At 40.4% G+C, this 24,621-nt stretch overlaps 1 protein-coding gene across 10 annotated transcripts in view; it reads left to right on the top strand.

Moving 5' to 3' along the window:
* The window catches only part of NRG1 (neuregulin 1), a 217,303-nt gene that overhangs the window by 90,289 nt on the left and 102,393 nt on the right, over positions 1-24,621 (top strand). The window contains exon 1 of one of the 10 annotated variants that reach the window (XM_034647786.1): positions 788-3,134. The exons of 5 other annotated variants lie outside the window; for them this stretch is intronic. In XM_034647786.1, coding sequence (XP_034503677.1) covers positions 2,468-3,134 — 667 coding nt within the window. In that variant the 5' untranslated portion in view covers positions 788-2,467. Of the gene's footprint in view, positions 1-787; positions 3,135-24,621 lie in introns of those variants that run through there. 4 more of the 10 variants (XM_034647787.1, XM_034647781.1, XM_034647783.1 and 1 more) reach the window with 4 other exon arrangements.

A 24,621-nucleotide genomic window follows, 5' to 3' on the forward strand; every position in this document is an offset into this window, starting at 1 on the left:
CGCCCTTTAAATCATTTATAATTATGGGCCAATTTCAGTTTGAAAGAAATGATAAAATTCTTGCTGCGTGCCCACTTAAAGCTTAAAAATATTTCAGAGTCGTGGAGATTGTGCTATTACAAAATATAATGCGTTTAAAGCAGAATTTCTCAGGACTTGAGCTCTAAATTTATTGCTTCTGGGACTCATATGATGGTTGTGTAGTATAGATTTGGAGAGAGGTTTTTAAGACTTCTATTGACATAGGTGAGCAAAATGGTTCCTTGGAAACCGTTTGGGTGCGCAGTCACAGGAAAGCATGGATTAAAGGTTCAGATGCGTATAGTGTGAACTGACAAGCAGGAATGCGAGGTTCAGGGAATCCTGTACTCCCTGTTAAAGACTGCATTTCTTCCAGCCTTTTAATGGCTGCTGTTTTAAAAGGGGGAAAAGGGGCGCCTGGGTGGCTCAGTCGTTAAGCATCTGCCTTTGGCTCAGGGTGTGATCCCAGACAGAGTCCTGGGATCGAGCCCCACATCAGGCTCATACACTGGGAGTCTGCTTCTTCCTCTCCTGCTCCCCCTGCCTGTGTTCCCTCTCTCACTGGCTGTCTCTCTCTCTCTGTCAAATAAATAATTAAAATCTTTAAAAATAAAATAAAATAAAAGGGGGAAAAAATCCCGCGTTGAAACTATCTGTAAGTTAAAGCTACTGAAACCTAACCCAGTAGGCCTGCTCTTAGGGAAAACTGCTCTTAATACTTGCAGTGTGGTTCTAGCTGAGGACATGTGGTGTGCATTACAGCGCCCAGGGGGTTCAGCCCTCTGCCGTGTGGAGTCGCAGTGAAGGCTAATTTCAAAATGAAGTGGTAGCCTTTGCCCCCTTCCTAGCGCTATTTACCAGTGGTTCTTATTAGCTTGACATTAGTCTAGGACTGCTGTGGGTGGAAAGAGGAAATGGAAATTTAAATGGGACCAGAGTGGGGATACATGAACACCTCTCCCCTCGCCTGGCACCCCTCCTCCAACATAGGCCCCACACTTCACCCTGGGTATTGCAAAGTCTTACAGGATCGCGGGGAACAGGGCTGAAGGCAGAGCTGTCCATGGTTCGAAAAAAAAGTGTTCTAACTGTTGGTTGGAAATCAGGTAATAACAGTCCTCTCGGTGAACAAAACTTATTAGAGGGCAGGGGAAGGAATGCTATCTCGCAGCGGCAGGCAAGAAGAAATTGCTGTTGAAAAGCTTACCTCTCTAGGGAGGAATCAGATATCAGACTTTGCCAAGCCTCAGGTCCAACCCATAAGGTCCCACCTACATCCCCCGCCCCATCCCAGCTTTGTTAGATTGCTAGCATCGATCGCTGGCTTTTTCTGACCCAACGGTGTGTGAAGGAAAGAGAGCCGGCAAGACTGGAAGCAAGCAAGGTGGGGGTGGAAACCTGGGGCCGCTTTTTGAGGAGAGAAAAAGAGAAAGGGAAGAAAAGGGGTGGGGGCCATGGGGAGTGAGCTTAACTGGTGCCTGCCTGCTTCTCTTTGATTTGATGGCCTTTTATTCCTTCTAATTGGATAAAATAGGAAGTCACTGGCAGTCCTGCGTTGCTGGGTCTACTGATTTTACTCAGACCAGCCAGCAGCTCTGGAGTGCGGACAGAGGGAGGAGGGAGGAAAAAGAGAGAGAGAGAGAGAGAGAGAGAGAGAGAGAGAGAGAGAGAACGTCTTTGGATGAGGGGGGAAAGGAAGAGAAAGAGACTATGAAGCAGGGCAGAGCCGCAGAGGAAGAAAGTGAATGAGCGCTCAAGAAGGACAAAGAGGAGTGGTTGGGGGGTGGGGGTGGAGGCAGGGCGGGGAGGGGAGTCACCGCCCCTCCGGGCCGCACTCTTCCCTTCGGATCCCTCTGTGATGATCCTGTTTGCAGTGATGCTCGGAGGGCAGGCACCTGCTGCTCTGTAATGATTCAGCCTCTTTCAGCCGTCGTGTTAACACAGCAGGATGCTGTTGCTACTGTCACTGCTGCCTCTCCTGCCGCCGCCGCTGCTGCCGCCGCCGCCACTGGTCCTGCTTTTGCTTTTACTTCTCCTGCATGACAGTTGTTTTCTCCATCTGAGCAGACACCAGCTTCAGATGCTCGAGGTGAGAAACATGCCTTTCAGTTTGGGCTACTGGTTTACTTAACTGACCCGCCATCGGCTCGGTTTCTGTTTTGGCCCTGGTCCTCTTGACTGGCCGGGATGGTTTGGAGAAGCATTTGAAAGAACTGCAAAAGTGGCCCAGAAACAGCAGTCACGAATTACAATATACTTTTATTTGGTAGTTGCTAGAGGCTTTTCTTCTCCTTCCTTCCCCCTGAACTCCTCTTGCTTTTTGATAATGGCCTTGGACTTGGAAGACTTATCGATTTCCCCCTGTAAGATGCTGTATCATTTGCTTGGGGGGGGCTCTGCATGGTAATGGACCGTGAGAGAGGCCAGGCCTTCTGGAGGTGAGCCGATGGAGATTTATTCCCCAGACATGTCCGAGGGAGCTGCTGAGAGGTCCTCCAGCCCCTCCACCCAGCTCAGTGCAGACCCATCTCTTGACGGGCTTCCGGCCGCAGAAGACATGCCAGAGACCCAGACTGAAGATGGGAGAACCCCCGGACTCGTGGGCCTGGCTGTTCCCTGCTGTGTCTGCCTGGAAGCCGAGCGCCTGAGAGGTTGTCTCAACTCAGAGAAAATCTGCATTGTCCCCATCCTGGCCTGTCTGGTCAGCCTCTGCCTCTGCATTGCCGGCCTCAAGTGGGTGTTCGTGGACAAGATATTTGAGTATGACTCTCCTACTCACCTTGACCCTGGGGGGTTAGGCCAGGACCCTATTATTTCTCTGGATCCAACTGCCACCTCAGCTGTGTGGGTAGCATCTGAGGCATACACTGCACCTGTCTCTAGGGCTCCATCTGAAACTGGGGTTCAAGTTACACTGCAAGTTGACAATGCAGTCGTGTCCTCCCAACCTGCAGCGGTACCCACCCCGAAGAATCGTATTTTCGCCTTTTCTTTCCTGCCATCCACTGCACCATCCTTCCCTTTTCCCACACGGAACCCTGAGGTGAGAACACCCAAGTCAGCAACTCAGCCACAAACAACAGAAACTAATCTCCAAACTGCTCCTAAACTTTGTAAGTAGAGAGAGAGAGGTGATGAATAATGGAAAGGGGTGGGCTTGAGGCACGAAAAGGCGTTCTCTAGCACAGGGAGCTCTTTCCTTGTCGTCTTCTATTTTAATTGCATGGTTTTGTTGAAGCACATCATGTGACTGGAGCGTTTGGGGTGGCCTTGAAAAGATGCGTAAAATGATCTTGCAAACTGCTGGTATGAAGCAGGGTTGACTGCAGCCAGATTGTTCACGGCCTCGGGTGGGGGACCCACAAGTGGAGTGTCTGCGAGTCATGCTTGAATGTCACTGCAATTGCACTGATTTCTAACACTTTTAAAAAATGAGACAGCAGAGCATCCTTTATATTTTATGTAAGTGTGACTTCCATAGACCGGCGAGTGTGGTTTCATGTCTTTTTCCCCTGGAGCCTTCCATCACCCCTCCTCACCCTTCCGTTACCCTCCCTCCGCCTCCCAGCGGTCCCACACGGCCTGTTATCTGCCTCCATCCCTTCTTCCTGTTCCCTCCACAGCTCTCACCACGTTTCTATTTTAATTGGTTCTTCCTGATAGCGCATTTACCATGCTCACCGCTCTGTTAGGCAGGCTCTTGCTGTCCTGCCCAGATTGGAGTTTCGGCCACTGAGCACTTATTAGGGGCAACTTTATTTTCTTCAGGACGCAGTACAAAGTCTGCATGAAGGGATTTTCCCAAATTAGTTTTGTCTTCTGTAATCAAATGTTTAAAGAGCTTCCCTGGCAGTCATTAAAAAGTACAAGATCCATTAGTAAGGTACAGCGTTTTTTTTTCCCCCCAGATGTGTCATTTTTGCCCGTCTGACTGCAGCCGCGCAGTTTAATAACCTGTGAGTGAGGAGAACCCACGCTCTTAAAACAGTCCAGAACAATGTGCTGCTGTGCCGACTGGGTTGCTGCGATGCTTTTACAATGCAAAGTTGACAAGGATGAAACCATGACTAGTCAGATTGCTCCAGACGTCAGTATAGAGGGAGGAGTTTCCTCTAGCTGCTTTTTTTCCTGTATGTTTCTGATTTATTGTTGTTGTCTCTGTCTTCTACCACTTTTTACCGTGGATGAATATTTCCTTAGTAGAAAAAAGTGAAAGGCGAGAGGATTTGGTTCTTAATAACGTGTGTAAAATCTCTTAAGAGTTGAGGGTAAGGGTTCTGTGATGAAATACTCACCCGTTCTGTTTCCCTCTGGGTGGTAAGGAAGAAGAAAGACTATCTTTTTTAGACGTTATGTTCCGAATGAGGGAGACCCGTGGGGTAGAGAAACACGGAATGCTAGATTTGTGCTTGCGAGTCAAGATCATTTCATACACAGCAGTTTCAGTGGCAAAGATTAAAAAAAGAGAGAGAGAGAGGCTTGTTTTTCAGGTGTAATTAGGAAAGAACCTCCTTTCTGCAGACACTGCTTTGTATTTTTATCAAATCCCTGAAGCATCATTAAAGGTCTGACAGACATCACTGCATTCACCGCCTCTTCCCACCTGGCAAAGTGACCGGGAAATAATACCCAGATGAAATGACAGGCTATAAAAAGCAAGTACAGAACCTGCAAAGAGAAGCAAAATTCACCATGAAGACAAGGTTACCTCTTTGTCTTTATCGTCTTAAACTTGTCTTTAATTAAAATGTGCCCGAAGAGGTTTAGTTGTCCAGAAAAAGAAAGAGGACTCTTTTGGGGTGGGGAAAAAAGAAACAACTCTTCAAGTGAAGTCTATGATTTTGACATCTTTGGGGCCCCGGCAGGGGCGGGGGGGGAGGGAGCAAACAAAGAACCATCCAGTTACCTTTTCCTGATCTAGGGCCATGTCAGAAAGTATGTTGTGACTTTTTGAGACATTATTTTTTAAGGTAAATTCTTCTACTAAGTGTTTTCACAGGGTATGCCTTTTATATAGTTTCTCTTCTCTTTATTTTCGAGCTTGGGCATTGATTTCCTGGCATTTGCATTGAGTGGAAAAGATTTACTGCTGCCTAAAAGCATCGCAGTGGCCAGTTCTGGCCAGAGACACAGCTGCCGCATTTTGAAGTGCATTGGAGATAAGCCTGGAAAAGCAGTGTGGGAAGTACTTTTCTCCTGAAAAGTTAGGGGTAGACCGCGCTTAACACTCGACCGCCTGTGGGTTTTCTGTGTGGGAAACTCTGGGTTAATTTTTTTTTTTTTTTTTTGCCTAGTGCCTGAAAACAACAAAAACACTAATATCCTAAAAATTAGGAGTCTATTTTAGGGGGGGACGGGGGAGGGGGAGGGAGATTGGTCCAGGGAGCTCTGTTTTCAGACACTCCTATAAGTGGATGCTTTGTTGTTTAAAAAGCTTGTAACCGTGGATTCAAGAAAAGCAAAAAAAAAAAAAAAAAAAAAAAAAAGCTTGGAATCAGACCGTCATTTTGTAACCTCGCTCACTTTTTTCCTTCAACTCAGAAAGTACTGCTTAGTCACAGAAGACACAGAGCCTTCCTTTGGTCGTGTGTGTTTTTGACATGAGCTGCACTGTGATGGTGTACGTCTTAAGGCGACATTATCATATCTGGAACATGCTCTCCAGCAGGTTTCAGAACATTATTCTCCCTTTCCTATCTGTCTGAGCATATTCAGCATTAAGCGCAGAGCTGTAGCCCTCAAGGTCATAGTCTGTGGAGGGCTAATTGATTCTTCTTTATCCTGGAGCCTGAGAGAGTGGAAGAGAGACAATCCTGGTAATTGTGTCTGCTCTGTTATTCCCCAACCAATCTACCTTCTAGTATTAGGATTTTATTCTATGAACACTGGAATTACTCCCCTTCCCACTGACTCTTTTAAAATTAAAACATTCTTTGTCTTTATTGTAGTAAAAGGCAGTATGTAAGATTTTAAATTACGTACCGGTATAGTGGTTACACCAGGTTTTCTAAAATGGGCATTTCTCTCATAAGGTAATATAATTCTGTGTTTCCACCAGATTAACCTATGCATACATTTAGATCTCAAGAAATCTAATGCAGGATTGGAAAAATATACATACTTTTTTTTTTAATTTGAAGTTTTTCTGTGTGTGGTTAGTGGTTTCCCACTACCATATTTTTATTTGCCATGGTAATAGTGAAGTTTTTATTTCTCACTGGGGCACATAATACTTGAAGCATTAATTTGTTTTCTTTGCCTGGGCTTTAAGATTTTTCTTAACCTCTGTTTGTATGGAAAGAACTGACTCGGAGAGATTGCAAACTTAGATTCCTATAAAGAGAGCTGATTAATTAAATTGTAGCAGAGAACCATAGTGCCATCTTGGAAGAAAATATATTTCTGGATGGGAGAGCCTGCTTGACAACAGACTGTGTAGTGTAAGTGTGTATTAGTATTTTCATCTTAGGCCAAATTTGTTTTGCTTTGTCTTAAATCTCTTTGTATTGGGTTGTATGGCAAACCATTGTTACCACAGTGACAATATGAATCACTACCATTTGCAAAAGCTCAACCTGATTAATTGAATGGACCAAAGGATTTCTCCCATTCAATTTCAAAGTGGCGTTTATCTAAGCCCAAGAGATTCTTCTAGTTCCTTGCAACTGTACTTGTAGGGATTTCAGGGTGTTGATTTCAAATAACTCTTCTCCGCTTTAACCAAACTTGTTTAAAGCCCAAGATATTAAAAACTGGAAGTGAAAGATCCTCGACTGAAACCAAATAATTTGATAAATTCACTGGTGAGGAAACCCGGGCTCTGAGGACTTAGTGACAGTCTTTTACTAAAATTCACAACATTCCGAAAGGTTTAGTGAAATCCAAAATAGTAGAAACAGAGTAGTGTCCTGTCCCCCAGAATTTAAACCCACATGTGGCTCTTTTCTCCTGTCAGCTTCTCCATGGTCCAGAGAGTAGAACTAGAGACCAACTCTGGTGGCTTCAGTGGCATCCAACGGATAGGGACCTATATCAAGTGGGACCACTGATCAAGCATGTATAGTTCATGCTATTGAAATTCGGTGTTCTTCCCACCTTCTTATTTTGCTTTTATTAAATTTTCAGTAGCGCTAGTCTTTTCCCTTTTTATTTGATCATCCATACAGTGTTCAGGTCACTGTTGAAAGCAGATCGGGTTTTCCAGGGTGGGCTCTTTGCTGACATAGAGCAGATGGCTCCGTGGCTCACCTCTTCCCTGCACTGCCCACTCCGTTCCTCCTCGTTCCTTGATGATCCCTAGATCATTTTCTTCCTTCCTACCCACCCAATTATCTTTTGAATCCTCCTTTAGTTTTCTAATGATGCCACTTTGGCTTCATTTATTCAGTATTTCATTGTGTTCTAAAATACTAAAGCATCTTTACTGATCTTTTCACATACTTCATTTCATTTTAATACTGAATGGCATTTACACATATTACAAACACACATACAAAAATACGTCTCTAGAACAATATACTGGTTTCTGATTGGCACAATTAATTCAAACTTTTGTCCCTCTTCCAGATCGCTCCCTCTCCTTTTCCTTAGTATGATTCACACGGTTTCTCTGTTGACTCTTTTACACGTTTGTACAAATCAACATTTCTGCTTTCCCGGAAAGTCATTATGTCCCAAACCGTATATCTTTGTTGTTCTTCCTTTCCTTTTCCTTTTACTGTCTCCTCATAGGATCCTCCTCATAGGATCCTTTTAAAGTGTAAAGAAAGAGATATTTTATAGATTGAGAAACTGAGGCATAAAAAAGTTATGACTTGTCCAAAGTTACACTCAGAGCCGCTGAGAACTAGAACATGACTCTGGTCAACTGAATCTGTTCGAGCCTTCTGGTAAACCATAAACTATACCATGTCTGCTCTTATGGCCATATTTCCATTTTTATTATTTTTATATGTCAACAATTTTCTTCTGTTATTTCCTCCTCCTCTTCATTCAGTGAATACATATGAAACACCTGCTCCCTGCAGGCACCGTTCTAGATGGACTTTATTGCCATGAGAAACAGTAAAGGTTCTTACCCTCATAGAGCTTATGTTCTAATAAATTTGAAGAATCCAATTGCACAGTTTGAATCCACTTGAGGTATTTCTTTACTTAACTATACATATAGCTCTCTGAATTCAGCATTTCTTCTCTTTACCTTTGTTTTTCTCACTTTTTTTTTTTTAAAGATTATGTTTATTTATTTATTTGACAGAGACAGCTAGTGAGAGAGGGAACACAGGCAGGGGGAGTGGGAGAGGAAGAAGCAGGCTCATAGCGGAGGAGCCTGATGTGGGGCTCGATCCCATAACGCCGGGATCACACCCTGAGCCGAAGGCAGATGTTAAACGACTGCGCCACCCAGGCGCCCCCTGTTTTTCTCACATTTTGATGACCACTCTGTTGTCGTGGTGGACTCCTCTCCTCTAACTGTTGAGTGCTGAACACTTGCCTTTACCTTAAATGTTCTTTATTTTAAAGTCACACCAGTTCCCAGTGGTGCTACCAACAAGCTGGGTAACTTGGGGTGATTCACATTTGACCTGTAAGACAGTTTTTAAGCAAACCATTGAAGTGATTGGGAAAGTAGTCTCTATCTAATCTCTAGGAACATTTTAAAATGAAAAATATATACATAATTCTCCTAGCATGTAAATATAGTAAGATTATTTTCAGATTCTAGAAAGCTGAAACAGCTATAAATATTTTTGTTTTTATTTCTTGGTCATAGTTTCCGTTTATTGTTTTGGCTTGATAGAACAAGAATATTAAAACGCTCCCAAGGATTTTTAGTTTCATTACCCAGAGAAAGGCTAGCATCTGTCATTCAGATATTAGTTCTCAAAATGAATGAAAACTTGGGTCCGTGTAACCATTTAAATGAAGAGTGATTGAGAAGGGAATAAAGTTAGTCCTCATCACCTCAAACCTTGTTGCCATGTTTCCTGCAGTGAATTTAATCCACTGTTTTGTGTGTGTGTGTGTAAGCATTCCAAGAGTGTTTACGGATAATATAATTGAAATTCTGTAATCATAGTATTTTACATGTTGAACATATGTTAAGATTATCTGAGTGACTTCCGAAGTGAGTAAATTAAAATCTCGAGAAGTGAAGTGACTTGCCCTAGGTCACTCCCTCTAAGTCATGTGAGAGGAAACTGAATGATCCTGGTGTTCACGACACCTGGCTTCTCTTTTCCAAACTGTCCTCAGCATTTTTATTCAGACAGTATATATTATCGTAATCTAAATGGCCTTGCTTTTCCTGTTAGTTATGTAAATCTTAATTGGTAAATTTTCTCACTCCATCTCAGATGTTCTCTTTAGGAAAGAGACTATTACGTGTATGATTTTGATCAGTATAGGACATCCCTCTGGAGCAGAGGTTGGATGGACATAACCTCTCCCAACATGGTGGGGGAGAATCTTTTCACAATCAAATTTATTCCAAATGGAATGTGTATTCAGGAAGAATTTAGTTTCTTCTACGTGGAAATATTTAAGCAGTAACACATTTGAGGGAGATTCGTGTTCCAAGCACCTTATTAAATATATTTACCTCTCAGGCCTCTTACAACTCTGATTCTCTCAGTCTCTTGTCCCCCTTTCCAGTTGGGCAGCCTTGAGTCTTATTTTTTTTTAATAATTTTTATTTTGTTATATTAGTCACCATACAGTACATCCCCAGCAGCCTTGAGTCTTAATCCTCCCTGCCTTTCCCATGGCCTTGAGCAAGTTAGATCATCCCTGTGAATCTGTTTCCCCATTTATATTTGAGCAAGTTAGATCATCCCTGTGAATCTGTTTCCCCATTTATATTTGAGGATAATAGTACGCATCTCTTGGACCTGTTTAATGAGATACTGGAAAACACCAACTTGCAGGACTAAACCATAGTAAATATGAAGCCAGTCGCAATTTTCTCCCTCATTCTGCTTTTGATTCTCTTCTTTACTTTATTCTTGTCCCCTTCTGATCTCAACAGAGTGGTTTTGTAACAGTTTGGAGAGTAAGAGTAGGAGTTTGGGGGAGCTTATAAAAAACTTAGAAACTAAGGTAAGAGTTGAGGAGGAGTCACAGTGAAGTGGAAATTCTACTGGAAACTTGACATCAAGTCCCAGCTCTACCACTTATAAGCTAGATCTGACCTTGAGCAAATCACTTCACCACTTGCAATTTAGAAATTACATCTAAAGAAATGGGGATAATGAATACTTAAAACTCTCATAAGATTGTGTTAAGGACAAGATAAGTTACTCTGTGTGAGAAAAAAACCTCATGTTAGTGCAAAGTTTAAGAAGTATTAACTTCTTGGGGCACCTGGATGGCTCGGTCAGTTGAGCATCTGACTCTTGGTTTCCACTCAGGTCATGATCTCAGGGCCGTGAGATCAAGCCCCACATCAGGCTCCATGCTCAGTGGGGAGTCTGCTTGAGATTCTCTCTCTCTGCCCTTCTCCCTGCTCACTCGTGCACACATGTGCATGTGCTCTCTCTCAAATAAATACACAAATCTTTAAAAAAAGAAGTATTAACTTCTTTCTTTTCCCTCCTATCAGGTTTCATATGTACATGTATTTATGAGTACATATGAACATTCCTGGGAATAAATTATAGGCAGTCTTAAAGGTGAATTAATTTGTTTTGTCTTAGGCTGATATAGAACTTTACAATTTCTTAAAGCCTAGTGCCATAAAAAGAGTGATTTTCCCCCCATAAAAATTGGCTGGAATATATGAATTACTATTTTTTTAAAAGATTTTATTTATTCATTTGAGAGAGAGGGAGAAAGAGCATGAGAGAGCACAAGCAGGGGGAGGAGCAGAGGGAGAGAGAAGCAGGTTCTCTTCAGAGCAGGGAGTCCGATGCGGGGCTCCATCCCAGGACCCTGAGATCATGACCTGAGCCGAAGGCAGACACTTAACCAAATGAGCCACCCAGGTGCCCCTGGAATATATAAATTATTATTCTTAGCGTAATGTTCAAAATTTATGGTGTAATGGGCTTTCTTACAGGTACGATGATAAGGAGTTACTTGTAAAAGAGGAAAAGACAGAGGATGCCTAAATTTGTGTTTGTCAAGGAAGCATAATCTATGGGAAGTTGGGATAATGAAAAGGAATCTATATGAATTAGACATAGGGCATAGGATGAATCCTTCTTGATCTAAATGAAAATTATATTCACCTAACTCTTTTCATTGTTACGAACTGGGATTTCCAGACACCAAAAGAAAAGAATTAAGCCTTTTTCACCATTTCAGAAAACTCATGGAAACAACAATTTACATACAATCACTTAGTGAATTCAAATATCAAAATCTTTTAATTTGGTTTAAGATTTATACCTATAATATAAATATTATATATGCTATATATATATATATATATATATAATTTATACATATAACATTCCAAATCAAAGAGAAGATGGTTTGATGATTACTTAATAGATAAAACTGGGTAAATAAAAGCATTTAAAGTGTAGAGGAAAAGATTTCAGTGCTTGAAAAAAAAAACTCTAGTTCCATATCTAATTGCTAAAGGCTTGTAAAAGGTAAAAAAGAAAAAAATATTGTTGCAGGAGTAGAGAATTGTACCTTAAAAATGTACTGGAGATTCTGTTGCAGTGAATTTGAAATGAAATCTTATAAGCTGGATTGCTGGTTATAATTCTGCAAAAAAAACCAAAAACAAACCAATAGTGCCGTTCTACGTATATGCACTTTAAGGGACTTTGATTTTTTGTTATAATTTACGAGAGCTTGTCATTTACAAAATGTGTAGTGACTAGCATAATATATGTATTTTCATTTATTCGTTAATGTGGAACTAAAATTATGTGAAAACTTTTACGCTTTGGTCATCTTGATTGTTACTAACTCAAGTATATTAGATTGATTGACTGCAGAAGTGGGACTTAGAATCAGTATTGGAGCAATGAGGCAGCCCCTTTTAAGGGGGAAATTCGTGATAACGATCACGGGCAGAATTTACCTGGGTATAGGTTGTTCTGACCGAACAGGGCAAATACACCGATTGATCCAATAAAATGTGATGAAATATAACGGAAAACTTCCTAGAGTAAAGCAGCTTTTCTTTTTCATCACGAACACGGTGTGACAAGAGGAGAGTTGATTTACTACGCAAATCTTCAGCAATAAGCTCTTGAGTGTTTGAATTGCCTTTGTTGAAGTGCCATTTATCCTCGCCAAAGGGGAAATTTATCAGCTCTATTCTAAGCAAAAATTAGTATAGAATTTTATATTCATGTAATTCCCTAATAAAAAAAAGAACCCTGTCCTCCATAAATTATTTTATTTTTAAAACTCATAACTTGGGGCGCCTGGGTGGCACAGCGGTTAAGCGTCTGCCTTCGGCTCAGGGCGTGATCCCGGCGTTATGGGATCGAGCCCCACATCAGGCTCTTCCGCTATGAGCCTGCTTCTTCCTCTCCCACTCCCCCTACTTGTGTTCCCTCTCTCATTGGCTGTCTCTATCTCTGTCAAATAAATAAAATCTTTAAAAAAAAAACCTCATAAAAGTAAGCCAAATGTCCATATATTCATAGCCATTTGGAAGGCAGATGAGAATAACACAGAAGACAATGTCAGTTGCCGTGAGAAAGAGAACTTAATTAGGAAGCAAACGGAGGACACTAGGACACTCAGGTCTTAACTTTGGTACCTATGTCCATGTCAAATGTTGCTATGATTTTATTTCTCCAGTTCCCCTCCCTTCTCCCTCCCTTTCTTTCTTTCTTACTTGCTATCCCAGGGTTACTTTTCTCTTTACTCTGCTATTCATACCCCATCATTACTTTTCCAGTAACCTCACTGCACCGTCGTCCCCGTTCTCCACCCTGTTCTGAAGGCAGTGTCCCAGAGCATCAGAGGTTATGGAGCGGATGGCCCAGACCTGTGGTTTCTCATGGGATGGGTTGTTGGAGAGAGTGAAGTGAGACCTTAACCGCAGACTTGACCATGATTAGTCTGATTACTTTCAATGTTGCCTCTTCCTTTGCTAAGTAACAGGAAGTATTTGTTTTATGAAATATGTTGGTGCCATGCAATAAAAGCTCCATAAATAAATGGAATGATCTAAGGACAGTGGACGTGAACTCTTGCTAGCATTTGTTTGTAATCCCTTGGTGGAGCTTCCTGGGTCATAATTGCTTGCTCTTCTGGGAGCAACAGGAATCAGTAACCATTCATTGTTACGTGATGCTAAGTCTTGCCTACAAAGCAAATCTTAAGAATGATTAGTGGCAACATTCAGTGTTACAACACTGATCTTTCCAGACTATAATCCTTAAAGCAAGCTGGATTTTTACAGTTTTTCCCATCACATAACTCTTACAATTTTACATACAAAACAAAAACATTATATAAAATAATTACTCTAGTCTTCTTATCTTTCTATTTCAATGCCAATAGGGAGATATTGAACTTAACCCCTGTCCAGGGAATTCCGTTTCATGTTGACTATGTTAGTCGTAGTCAAGGACCTACATATCCCCTACCTATTTAGTGAACTACACATAAAAGCATTAGTATCAATATATTAAGTCTTGGGCTTCTCAAAAATCTTTGGGAAATTAGTTATTCTAGATTGTTGAGTTTTCTAAATAGCTGATGATTTATCACCATGAAACTTTGATTTTTCTCCCTTTTGGATTGAAATCTCTTAATAATCTTGTTAAATGGGACTTATCCTATATAGGACCTTCATAATGTTGGGTATTGTGATATCTTGAGGATATAGTGGATTATGTTACAACTTTCTTGAATACTGTCATCATACTAGGTCATATTAAGTTACATTAGGAATTCTAACCCTGGAGTGGTGCATATATTTCAAATGTGTGTTGGCTTATTGTGTAATCACAATGATAGTTTCAGAGCTTTAGGCTCTGAATGGAAACCAAATCTTCTCTTTTAGCACAGAGAAACAGGCTCAAAGGTGTTAAACTTGTTGCCAGTGATCACCTAGAACCAGAAAATTTTGATGATATTTTCCTGTATTGTGTGTTTTCCTCTATCAAGTCACTTTGCAATCAGTATATATTAATGAAACAATTTTTCACACTTCTTTTAATTCATGGTTCTGATCTCCTATGGGGTTTAAATCAAGTTTTCAGCCGGTTAAACATTTATATAAAAGATAAAATGTCTCTGAGAAAGGTTCTTTCCTTGAGAAAGCGCATAAGCTTTGGTGACATATGTTTTGCTTATCAAACCTGACTCCTTCCTTTTTTCTGAATCAGCAAAGTTCAGGATGACAAGGTGAGTGACAGACGGAGAGGAAGAATAACTACTTGGTTCTCTGGGTGCTTAGATTTAGAGGGCCTAAGTTTAATTTGGATGTCTTATTTTTTCACTTGTTATTCCTTTCATAATATGTAGGTTGGGGTTAACAAATCTTTAGACATTGATTATAGTACCTAATAGGAAATTACTTTTTGGACATGTGAACTCTACACGATTAGTCAATGTGCTTTATTGGATCTGTTGCAAAATTGATTTGAGAATTCTTATGATTCACAAAACAGAAGTTACTTTCATTTCATTTTCATTTCTTGAGTTCACCAGAGCCAGGATTTAGAAAACATTTGTATTATCACATAAATTCTTCTCTGGTCATAGCAGGACCCCAAGCTTCCTATGTAGGTCAAGCCCAGCTGTCCGTTCTCCACCTCAAACCGTATGGACCATGTTCTAGCCAAATGGGACTCTATCTGGAATATTACTTTATTTCTCTCCTCCACTCTTTGCTCATTCTATTGCCTCTACCAAAAATGTTCCCTTCCCACAGTCTCTACCTCCCCTAATTCTGCTCAGGCCTCAAGACTCACCTTCTAAGTCAGATGTGGACCCTTTCCTCCTCTAGAGCCCCGTAGCACATTGTTTGTGTCTCATCAAGGTACTTACCCCATTCTCACTTGCAGTGCTGTTATTTGGACACGTGCCTATCGCTCAATACTAGACTGAGAAGTTAATGAGATATAGCTGATTCATTTCCGTGGCCTGTACAGTGTCTAGAAAAAAATATTTTATCTGGAGTAGGTGTCCCATTTGCTTATTTTGGGAATAAAAATTGAGGTACACGAAGAGTGACTTGGTTATGGCAGCACAGGAAGGAAGAAAATGATTTGAAACCACACCTTACATTTCTGGAATTTTAATTTGGAGAAATTCCATGTGGAGTTCAGTCCTTACAAACTTTCCGAAAACATGATTCTGGACACTTTAAAATATGATTTGCAAAGCCTGGGTATATAGCTTATATATAGCAATATATACATTCTCTAGAAAAATTTGCATTTAGGCGACGAGAAATTTCATTTCATGATAGTGTAGTGTTTAAAGGCACACACTGGATCCAGATTGTGTGGGTTTGAATCCAAGCTCTCTCTCTGGCTGTGTGACAGTACAATTTATATAGACTGTCTGTGCCCCAGTTTCCTTGTATTTGAAATGGCGGCAATCATCGTACTTCCCTCATGGGTTTTTGTGAGGATCAAATAAGTTAATGGATATAAAGCATTTGGAATCGTACCAGGCACATAAGTGCTATGTAAGCATGAGCCACCATTACTATGCAGTTCTTTAAATTAAATTACCTTTCCTTGAATTCCAAATATGATTTCTTGCTATTGCTATAACAAGCTTAAAGGAAGGAACAGGAATTTCCAGGGACATATTGACAAAGATGTGGATATGCTACCATTTTGATTTGGTTTGTTCATAGTTTTTCCTCTGTGTATTTTGTGCTCCTGTCATATCCGCATTGTTCTCAGCAATTAGAAGGAGAGTGGAGAGGGATAATCATCTGTCTACTTGTCAGCCAGAAATAGAGCTATGTGGTTGAGATGGTTTCAGAGAGAAAGTCCTCCTCACCAGCGAATTGCCCTCAATTGATACTGCTGTGGCGAGTCACATGCGTGCGTAATTAAATCTGTTCCTCTGTCTTCACATCCTGTCTTATATTGGTACGCAGGTCCACAAGGAGACAAAGAATTCCCCTTAGCTGGTGGAGAACAATTGCAGAAGTTTTGAATGGCATAATGCTGTCATTTTAGCAAGGCGGAATTCTACTCGTGATCCAGATGTAGCCAATAAATTAATGTGATGGTTGGTGCTGTCCATTATGACGTAACAATGGTTTGGAATTTGGAAGTATCCAAATTTTATTAAACAGGATCACAGCAGAATCATTGACATTTTAGAGACATAAGAGCTATGATAGATAAGCTTTTACTTTACTCCCGAGGAATCCAACATCCAAAAGTGTGAAATGATTGGGCTTTAAATATCTTCATAGTTAATAAGAAACAGAAACTGGTCTAAAAGATGGGAATGTCACCTTATTGTGCTTTTTGCAATATCCCTTGCTAGTTTTAATAAATTAGATCATTTTTTTAGAGCAGGAAGAACTTCTTTTTTTTTTCCCCCTATCTTCATATTCTTTATTGAGTGCCTACTCAAAAGCTTTATTCCAGGAGTTTATCTTCTAAGGGTAGAAAACAGTTGAAAGAATAATGACTAAGTAAATCCGGTACTATTTTAGAAGGAGGTAAATTGTGTGGAAAATAGCCAGCATAAGTAGAATGAACAGTGTAGACTGAATCAAGAAGGTAACAGTTAATAAAAGATGGAAAGAGGTAAGAGAGTTTCATGTGGATATATGGAGGAAGAATGTTCCAGGCAGAAGAAAAAGCGGTGAAAAGCCTGAGATGCTTGCTGGCATCCTGGGGCAGGGAGAGAAACAGAAGACCGGTGTGGCTTGAGCTTAGCGATTCAGAGAGTAAGAACTGACATCAAGGAAGTGAGGAGACCTGGTATGCTGCTGGAGGAAGAGTGGCTGTCCCACCGGCTGGGGATGGAGAATCATTGCAGACTTTTGAGCAGCAATGGGACTGCACGTGCCTCAGGTTTTTTTTTTTTTTAATGATTTTTTATTATACTATGTTAGTCACCATACAGTACATCCCCGGATTCCGATGTAAAGTTTGATGCTCCATTAGTTGCATATAACACCCAGTGCACGATGCAATACGTGCCCTCCTTACCACCCATCACCGGTCTATCCCATTCCCCCACCCCCCTCCCCTCTGAAGCCCTCAGTTTCTCAGAGTCCACAGTCTCTCATGCTTCATTCCCCCTTCTGATTACCCCCCCTTTCTTTATCCCTTTCTTCCCCTACCGATCATCCTAGTTCTTATGTTCCATAGATGAGAGAAATCATATGATAATTGTCTTTTCTGCCTGACTTATTTCACTTAGCATTATCTGCTTCAGTGCCGTCCATGTTGCAGCAAATGTTGAGAATTCGTTCTTTCTGATAGCTGAGTAATATTCCATTGTATATATGGACCACAGCTTCTTAATCCAGTCATCTGTTGAAGGGCATCTCGGCTCCTTCCATGATTTGNACATGCCTCAGGTTTTAAAGGGATCACTGAGATGTTAAACTTCATGGAGAGGGATCATGGTGGAAGTGGCAGGACCAATGAGGAGACGTTGCTGTAATGCAGACACGGGCTGTAGGAGTGGGGTTTAACGCCTTTTTGGATTATTGGATTCTGAATGTATTTTGAAGATGGATTTAGAGTGATTTAATCATGAGTTGGAGAAATGATGTGAGAGAAGTCAAGGATGATTCCTGACTGACCAGCTGAAAGGATGAGGTTATCATCAGCTGAGATGAGGAATCTGGTGGGGAAGAACTGAAGAGCATTTGCTCGGTCTCCCCGTTTCATCAATGTTAAGTAAGTCAAGGTGCTGGCCAGAATTAGAACTGTGGACGTTATCTCCTGGTAACAATAGAAGAAGGGATGCCTGAGAGTTCCCTGTAAAATCAATACAATTATGTACTACCAGAGGTCCTTATAAATGCAAAGGAAGAGTTACAGTGGACTCTGTGATATCTGGCTAGAATGTTCTGTAACCCCATCCAGAACCCATTACATGTGATGGAATTAAGCCCTGAGGGATGTTGGATAGGCTTCCAATAAACCAATTTATAATTCCTCTTTTTATGATTTCCTTTTAACCAACCTTGTTGTTCTGTGTTTGCATTCTGTTCAAGCTATTCCCTTTTCCTGGGAGCAAATTAACCCATCCCTCTTACAGCTCACTCTGGGGGATCTTTGGAACTTTATTTCAGGAGTCCACTCATCTTAGACATGTTTCCTCTATCCCTAAGCTGAACTAAGTATTTTTTGCAAAAATCCAGTATTTTCCACCAATTTCCCACATGCTCTGTTTACGTATTACCTACATGCCTCTGTTCCTCAGGATTAAGGATTTCTTTTGTCCTTACATAGGTGGTGCACACGGTGCCATACAGTAAGTGCTGTATGATTGCTAAGTGGAAGTACTTGCCTGTCTCTGGCATAGAATTTTTTGCTTCCCCATTAAGCTCTTAATTTTCTGTGTTTCTTACGAAAAGATATAACACAAATAGTGGAAGGAACTTATTCTCAAATTCCTCTTCAAGCGAACAAGGTGTCAGCTGTTTCTTGCTTCACTGATTACCCTCTCTCTGCTTCACTTTTTGGGGGAAGTACATAGACAGTGAAATGGACAAAAGGCAGTTTTTAAGAGCGGAGTAATCCAGAGAGTGTGAAGCCCCTTTCACTGGCTAAGGTGGTGGTCACACATTTCTCAAATATGCAGCCCTCTGCTCAGCCTGTGCCTGTAGTCTCTTTACATCTCGGTTCTCCACTACACCCCAATTTTATGCACTGCACAAGGTCTTGTTCAACTTCTTCTTTTTTAGAGATGTCTCCTATATATTACAGCCATCATTAAACTCTTCCTCCTTTCCAGCAGCCCTTGACATCTTTAATACTCACTTGTGTACTCAAACATCCATCCTCTTACATAATTATTTAATTATTTCAGTTGTGTGTGTTTCATGTCCCAAGAGAGATGGTCTTATATTTCCTTTTGTTTACCTCTCCATACCTAGAGAAACAGGTTAAGCACTTGCTAGCTACAAGGCCCTGTGTTCAGAGTGGCAGGGTTAAAAGAGATTAATAGAGCGGGTTTCTGTCCTCTGAGAGCTTGATCTAGTCAAAGACATCAAACACTTGCCATTAACTAAAATACAAAGTAGTATATGAGACATTTCAAGAGTGAACACTTAAGAAGTTGGACGTCAAGGGAGACTAACGGCTGACAAGGAATGGAGTCAGAGGCTTCTTCGCTAAGATGAAGGTTAGCGGTGAGCATTGAAAGGTACAGACAGGGTGCAGGTAGTTTAGGTGAAAGGAAAGGCATTAGAGCAAAAGAGCCAGGAGCAAAGTGGGCCATGGTGGGCCCATGATGAGTAGACTAGTTCGCTGAAGGGATTCATGGATAGCTAGCATTTATGAAGCATGCATTGTGTACTTGGTGTTTTAGGTGTGTTATCTAGTCTTTACCAACCCCCCCCCAAACCCCCACAAGCTGGGTATTACTGCTGTTCCTCTTTTAGAAGAAACTGATGAGGCAGAAGAAACCAATGGTCCCGACATTAACTGAATGAGAAGAATGGTGATGGTGATGATCTGAATGGCAAGAGAGGGAGCAGGAAGGAAAGCACAGGTTATTAGACTAAGGAGAAAGAATCCCACAGGACTGATTCGATGTAGGGAAGGAAGGAAATGGTTCTGCACACATTAGTGATTTAGTGGTTGTTAAATTAAGGAACTTCTGAGTGACAAGTTCATGCATTTATACGGTGCGTATTTATTGTGTCCTATTAAGTCTTTACTAATGTACAGAATCAGTAGATTTATGATAGGAAGCGACTTGGGCTCCGATTTCCAGGAACCATTCATTGCTTCTTTTTGGCGGAGCCACTCAATTAAATAATATTAATTGCTCTTCTTTTGGTATTGTATAAAAAGGAAAATTGATAGAATATAGAACTTAAAGGCATTTTTACTTTAGTTTTTATTGACATTATTCATTGTGGCTGGTAAATCAGAATCCTTTAGGGATATATATTCTCTTTAATAAGCACCAGTAATTTATGTGCTGAGATGTCTTTTGATATGGAAACTACATATTGAATTTGTAGTTACCCAATCTAGTATATGGTCTCTGTGTAGTATATTCATAGCATCCTACTTGCATAACAAATTCATTTGTTACTGCTGCCGTGGTTGAATTTTCAGCTTATAATAATAAAATTATTACCAAAACCCGTGGAAGACGGTATTCCTACAAAACCATTGTTAATTTTTTTCTCCGTTTTCATGGACTATTCAAGCAAAGCAGTGTATTCATTAAATTCCGCCTGTTAGTTCCTTCGATTTGTTCAAAATACGAACTCTGTGTACCGCAGTTATTAGCAGATTTTGGCAGAGTATTAATAATGACATTCTCAATTTGTAGCTCTTTCATCCATGTAATTTTAGTGATATATGTACTATGTTCTAGGGAAAGGAATCTTTCAAGATTAAAGAGGCAATCAATATGTTGGTGCATTTACTCAGTTTTTCAAATCTGCTAGATGGAAAGAGGCAACATAGTTCCTGCTAGCACTGCTCAGAGACAAGCCATTGATACTGGAGGTTTATCAGACATAACATGCTATAGATGCAAGTAGTTACTGTGTATTTACTTAGTTCTGTATTTAAAGCAGTGCTTCCTAAGTTAATATTATTAAGAAGTTATTATTTTTTAGAATCGGAATAAAGAAAGTAGAATGAAAATACTTGCAGTGATTAAAACAATGTATAACAAGAAAAAATCGAGCAAGTTGAGTCTATTTTAATGTGATTAGAATATGTAGTATTTTCTATCCAAAGATGCATTCCCATTTGAATTAAAATTCATTCAGTGATAAAAAAAAAATTCCAATTTCTATTCCTTTTTGCCTGCTGTCTGATCTTGATCTTAGGTTTATTTTGTAAATAATTCTTTTAGTTTTGCCCCAAAATTCCTTAGTGCCCAAAGCAGTAGGTTAAAGAGAAAGTCGAATTTCTCCATTTTGCTTAGAAATTAGGATTTAGTTCTACGTACCTCCCTTTAATGCGTGTTAGGCATGTACACTTTGCAAACTCAGGAGCGCTCCATCGCCGACTTTAAAGTCACGCGATCAGGTGAATGTCGGGTGGAGATCCCGAGACAGACTGTTGTTTAGCATTTCAAAGTCTGCCCTCTTGTGCCCTGCTTCCAGGAGGAGAAATAGAAATCACCAGTAACCCCAAGTGAAAAATCCCTCTAGGAACAGTGCAGGGAAGGATTCAGTTTAGGTCCCTTGACTTTTGCCTTTGGTTTCAAACTTGCAAATGGAAACATTTTCATGGTTTTCAAGGGGAAAAAATGAGAGATTGTTTCCGTGTCCCTATTGTATCACTTCTAGTTTGCCTTGACCTGACTTAATGCAGAAGGAGCTCTGCAACCCCCCCCAACACCATGTGCTTATTACCTAGTCTATTTTTGTCCGATTAGGGTGGGAAGATCAAAACAGCGGAATGATTTTTTAATGAATTTAGTCAAATTTGTGAAAAGTAGGATTTCCTAGGGAAACATACTGATAAATGTGATTTCCTTACCACATATTAAAACTATGGCTTCTTCTTATAGCGCTGTGGATTTGTGAAGATACAGTAAGAGCTTGCTCGAAAGATGCTTTAAGCTAAAGACTTAGAACACACTTGTTTCTTCTTTCCTTACCGTTTGATCATTTGTAAGATCTTCTCTCAACCTTAATCATTAAAAGTGGTTGGTTGATGTTGACGGCTGATGCAGGAGACTATTTCAAACAAGTTAGCAGTTGCCAAAGGCATTATGTCTCTTTGAGTGTCTTATAAGAAGGGTCTCATGACATTTTCCCTATGATGATGTTGATGATGGTAAGAAGGAAGTAAGAACGCCTGTACTGCTCCTTTGAAATGTGAGGTCTTGGTTGAAGGTCTCCACTATTTAATACCTGGGAAGAATCCCAGCCAGGATTTCCTGGTAAGATTTATTGCGCTTTGAATTGTCAGCAGAGTGTTTCCTCCAGCTGAGCTCAGGGAGATAATCCAGTTTAGATCACTAATGGGTCTCAATCGGAAAAGTATGAGCGTAGGTGGTTGAAGTGTCAGGGTTGGGTTGGCCGCCTCGGCAGTGTGCCAGCGGGGGCTGACCTGTAGAATGAATGTTCTCATTAGAGAGACTCCTAGATTACCAGCTTCCCCACACAGCTGTCTCACCTGGCATGTTGGGACTGTTTCTCACGTTATGCATGCCAGAGACGTAGTAAAATCACAGATCCTACATTGGCAGAATTCATTATGCCAAGCATTATTCTCATAGTTTATTTATTTATTTTTAGTTTCTGGAACAAAACAGTCCATTTTCTGTTTAACTTCTATACTCTAAGATTCCTGTTGTTTTGAGGAAAAAGGACATGTCTGCCTCTCTGTAGATTGCTGACTCTGACCACCTACAACTTTAGAAGAAGAAAAAAAGGGAAGACACATTGGTACCAGTAGTCTTTATTATTATAATCAGTATGGATCCAAATTCTATTAACAACAATAAAGTCCTCTTTCTGTTTTCCTTTCATTTAATGAACAATTTTTGAGGGGTTATGTGTATAGAATTCTTTCCTTTTATTCTTTAATAGAGTATATTACGTAAAGGTATTTATAAGGAAATTGAGTATGCAAGGCTACCAAGGCAGAGTGTAACACTGATGTATACAGAAACTCAAGGGGTGTTCTGACAACTGAATCCTTGGGAATTCCTTGCTGCAGCCTCAAAATATCCCTGTTGTCATACTGTCTATTTTATGTTGTTTGAGATGGCGTTGATAAAGGGCCAATGTGAAAATTAGAGGGGGGACAGGGCAGGAAGCAAAAGATAGAATAAGGTGTGTATAGCACATGATATTTTTGCCAATTGTATTGATTTGGACCCTCCCACCAGGCCCAAAAGGAAATAACGAAAGAGTTCTATAGCTTAGTAAATCCCACGTTCTGTCAATATACAAACTTTTCATGTGGACACCAGAAAAAGAAAATCACCAAGAACGCTGAAGGCAACATTTATTTTGAATTGTTCAGGGTGTTTAAAATCCAGAGGCTAACTCCAGAAAGAAGTAGATTAGATCAGTAAAGTCCGACTGGAGTCCAGCATTTGGAGTTAAGCAGCTTTTCTCTGCTGTGTACTGACATTTCAGTTAACAGACTGGTTTCAAATGGATTTCTTCAAAATATTACAGTTCATCTGACCTTTGGCTAAAAAATATTTCATTACTTACTTTGGAGAAATGATTGGAGTTGGTCTTACTAGGTCAGCGCTTTCAGAATCCATAGTTTTGCCTCATGGCATGTGCTTAAACCGTGAGGTTCGATTGTCCTATACAGGTGAAACCCTAAGCCTGCCATTGAGAGATATTGTTTATTGTTTGTGCCATTCTTATATTTATTAGAGTGGGTTGGAAAAGTGAAAATTGCAAAAGAAAGAAAATGATACATAATACTTTCTGATGTCTTTCATTCCTATCCCGCGGACTTAAATATATTTGTCAAAATGGTATCTATACCATTATATGCTTTTAAAAATTTAATATTAATATGGACTCTAAGAAACAAACTGAGGGCTTCAAAGGGGAGGGTGGTGGGGGAATGGGATAGGCTGGTGATGGGTAGTAAGGAGGGCACGTATTGCATGGTGCACTGGGTGTTATACGCAACTAATGGATCATTGAACTTTACATCGGAATCCGGGGATGTACTGTACAGTGACTAACATAATATAATAAAATAAAATAATAAAATAAAATAAAATAAAATGATTCACAGAGAAAAAAAATTTAATATTATATTACGAGCATTTTTACATCATTAAATTTTTAAACACCTGAACTTTTCTGCTTGATTTATTATGGCATCAAATATTCCTGTTGATTTTGAAGGATTTTCTTGTTAATTAAACTATTGTTGAAGTTCCTTCTCTTCTCCTCGCGATACTAACGATGCCACAGGACTCCAGCCCAGACCCGAGCTGCTTTGGCCATGGGATCAAGTGCAGGTATAGCTGAGTGTGAAGCAAGGGGATTTGGAGATTGAACTGCCTTCCAGCTTGAGGGCCAAGAAGAGAGGCAGGGTTGGAAGCTGTAAATTCATTCAGTTTTGAGCCAACAAAAAAAATGCTTCGTATGGTATTTGTCTTTCTCTGACTGACTTATTTTGCTTATTTTAATACCCTCTAGCTTCATCCACATTGTTGCAAATGGCAAGATTTCATTCTTTTTTATGGCTGAGTAATATTCCACTGTATGTATATATATGTGTGTGTGTGTGTATCACACCACTTTTTTGTGGAATTTAAGAAACAAAACAAATGAGCAATGGGGGGGAGGGAGACAGAGAGAGGTAAACCGAGAAACAGACACTTAACTATAGAGAAAAAACTGATGGTCACCAGAGGAGAGGTGGGTGGGTGGGTGGGGATGGGTGAAACAGGTGATGGGGATTCAGGAGGGCACTTGTTGTGATGAGCACACAGTGTTGTATGGAAGTGTCGAATCACCTGAAACTAAAATTAAACTGTATGTTAATTAGCTGGAAT

Source organism: Ailuropoda melanoleuca, chromosome 18, assembly GCF_002007445.2.
Source record: "Ailuropoda melanoleuca isolate Jingjing chromosome 18, ASM200744v2, whole genome shotgun sequence".
In the NCBI taxonomy this organism is placed as follows: domain Eukaryota; kingdom Metazoa; phylum Chordata; class Mammalia; order Carnivora; family Ursidae; genus Ailuropoda; species Ailuropoda melanoleuca.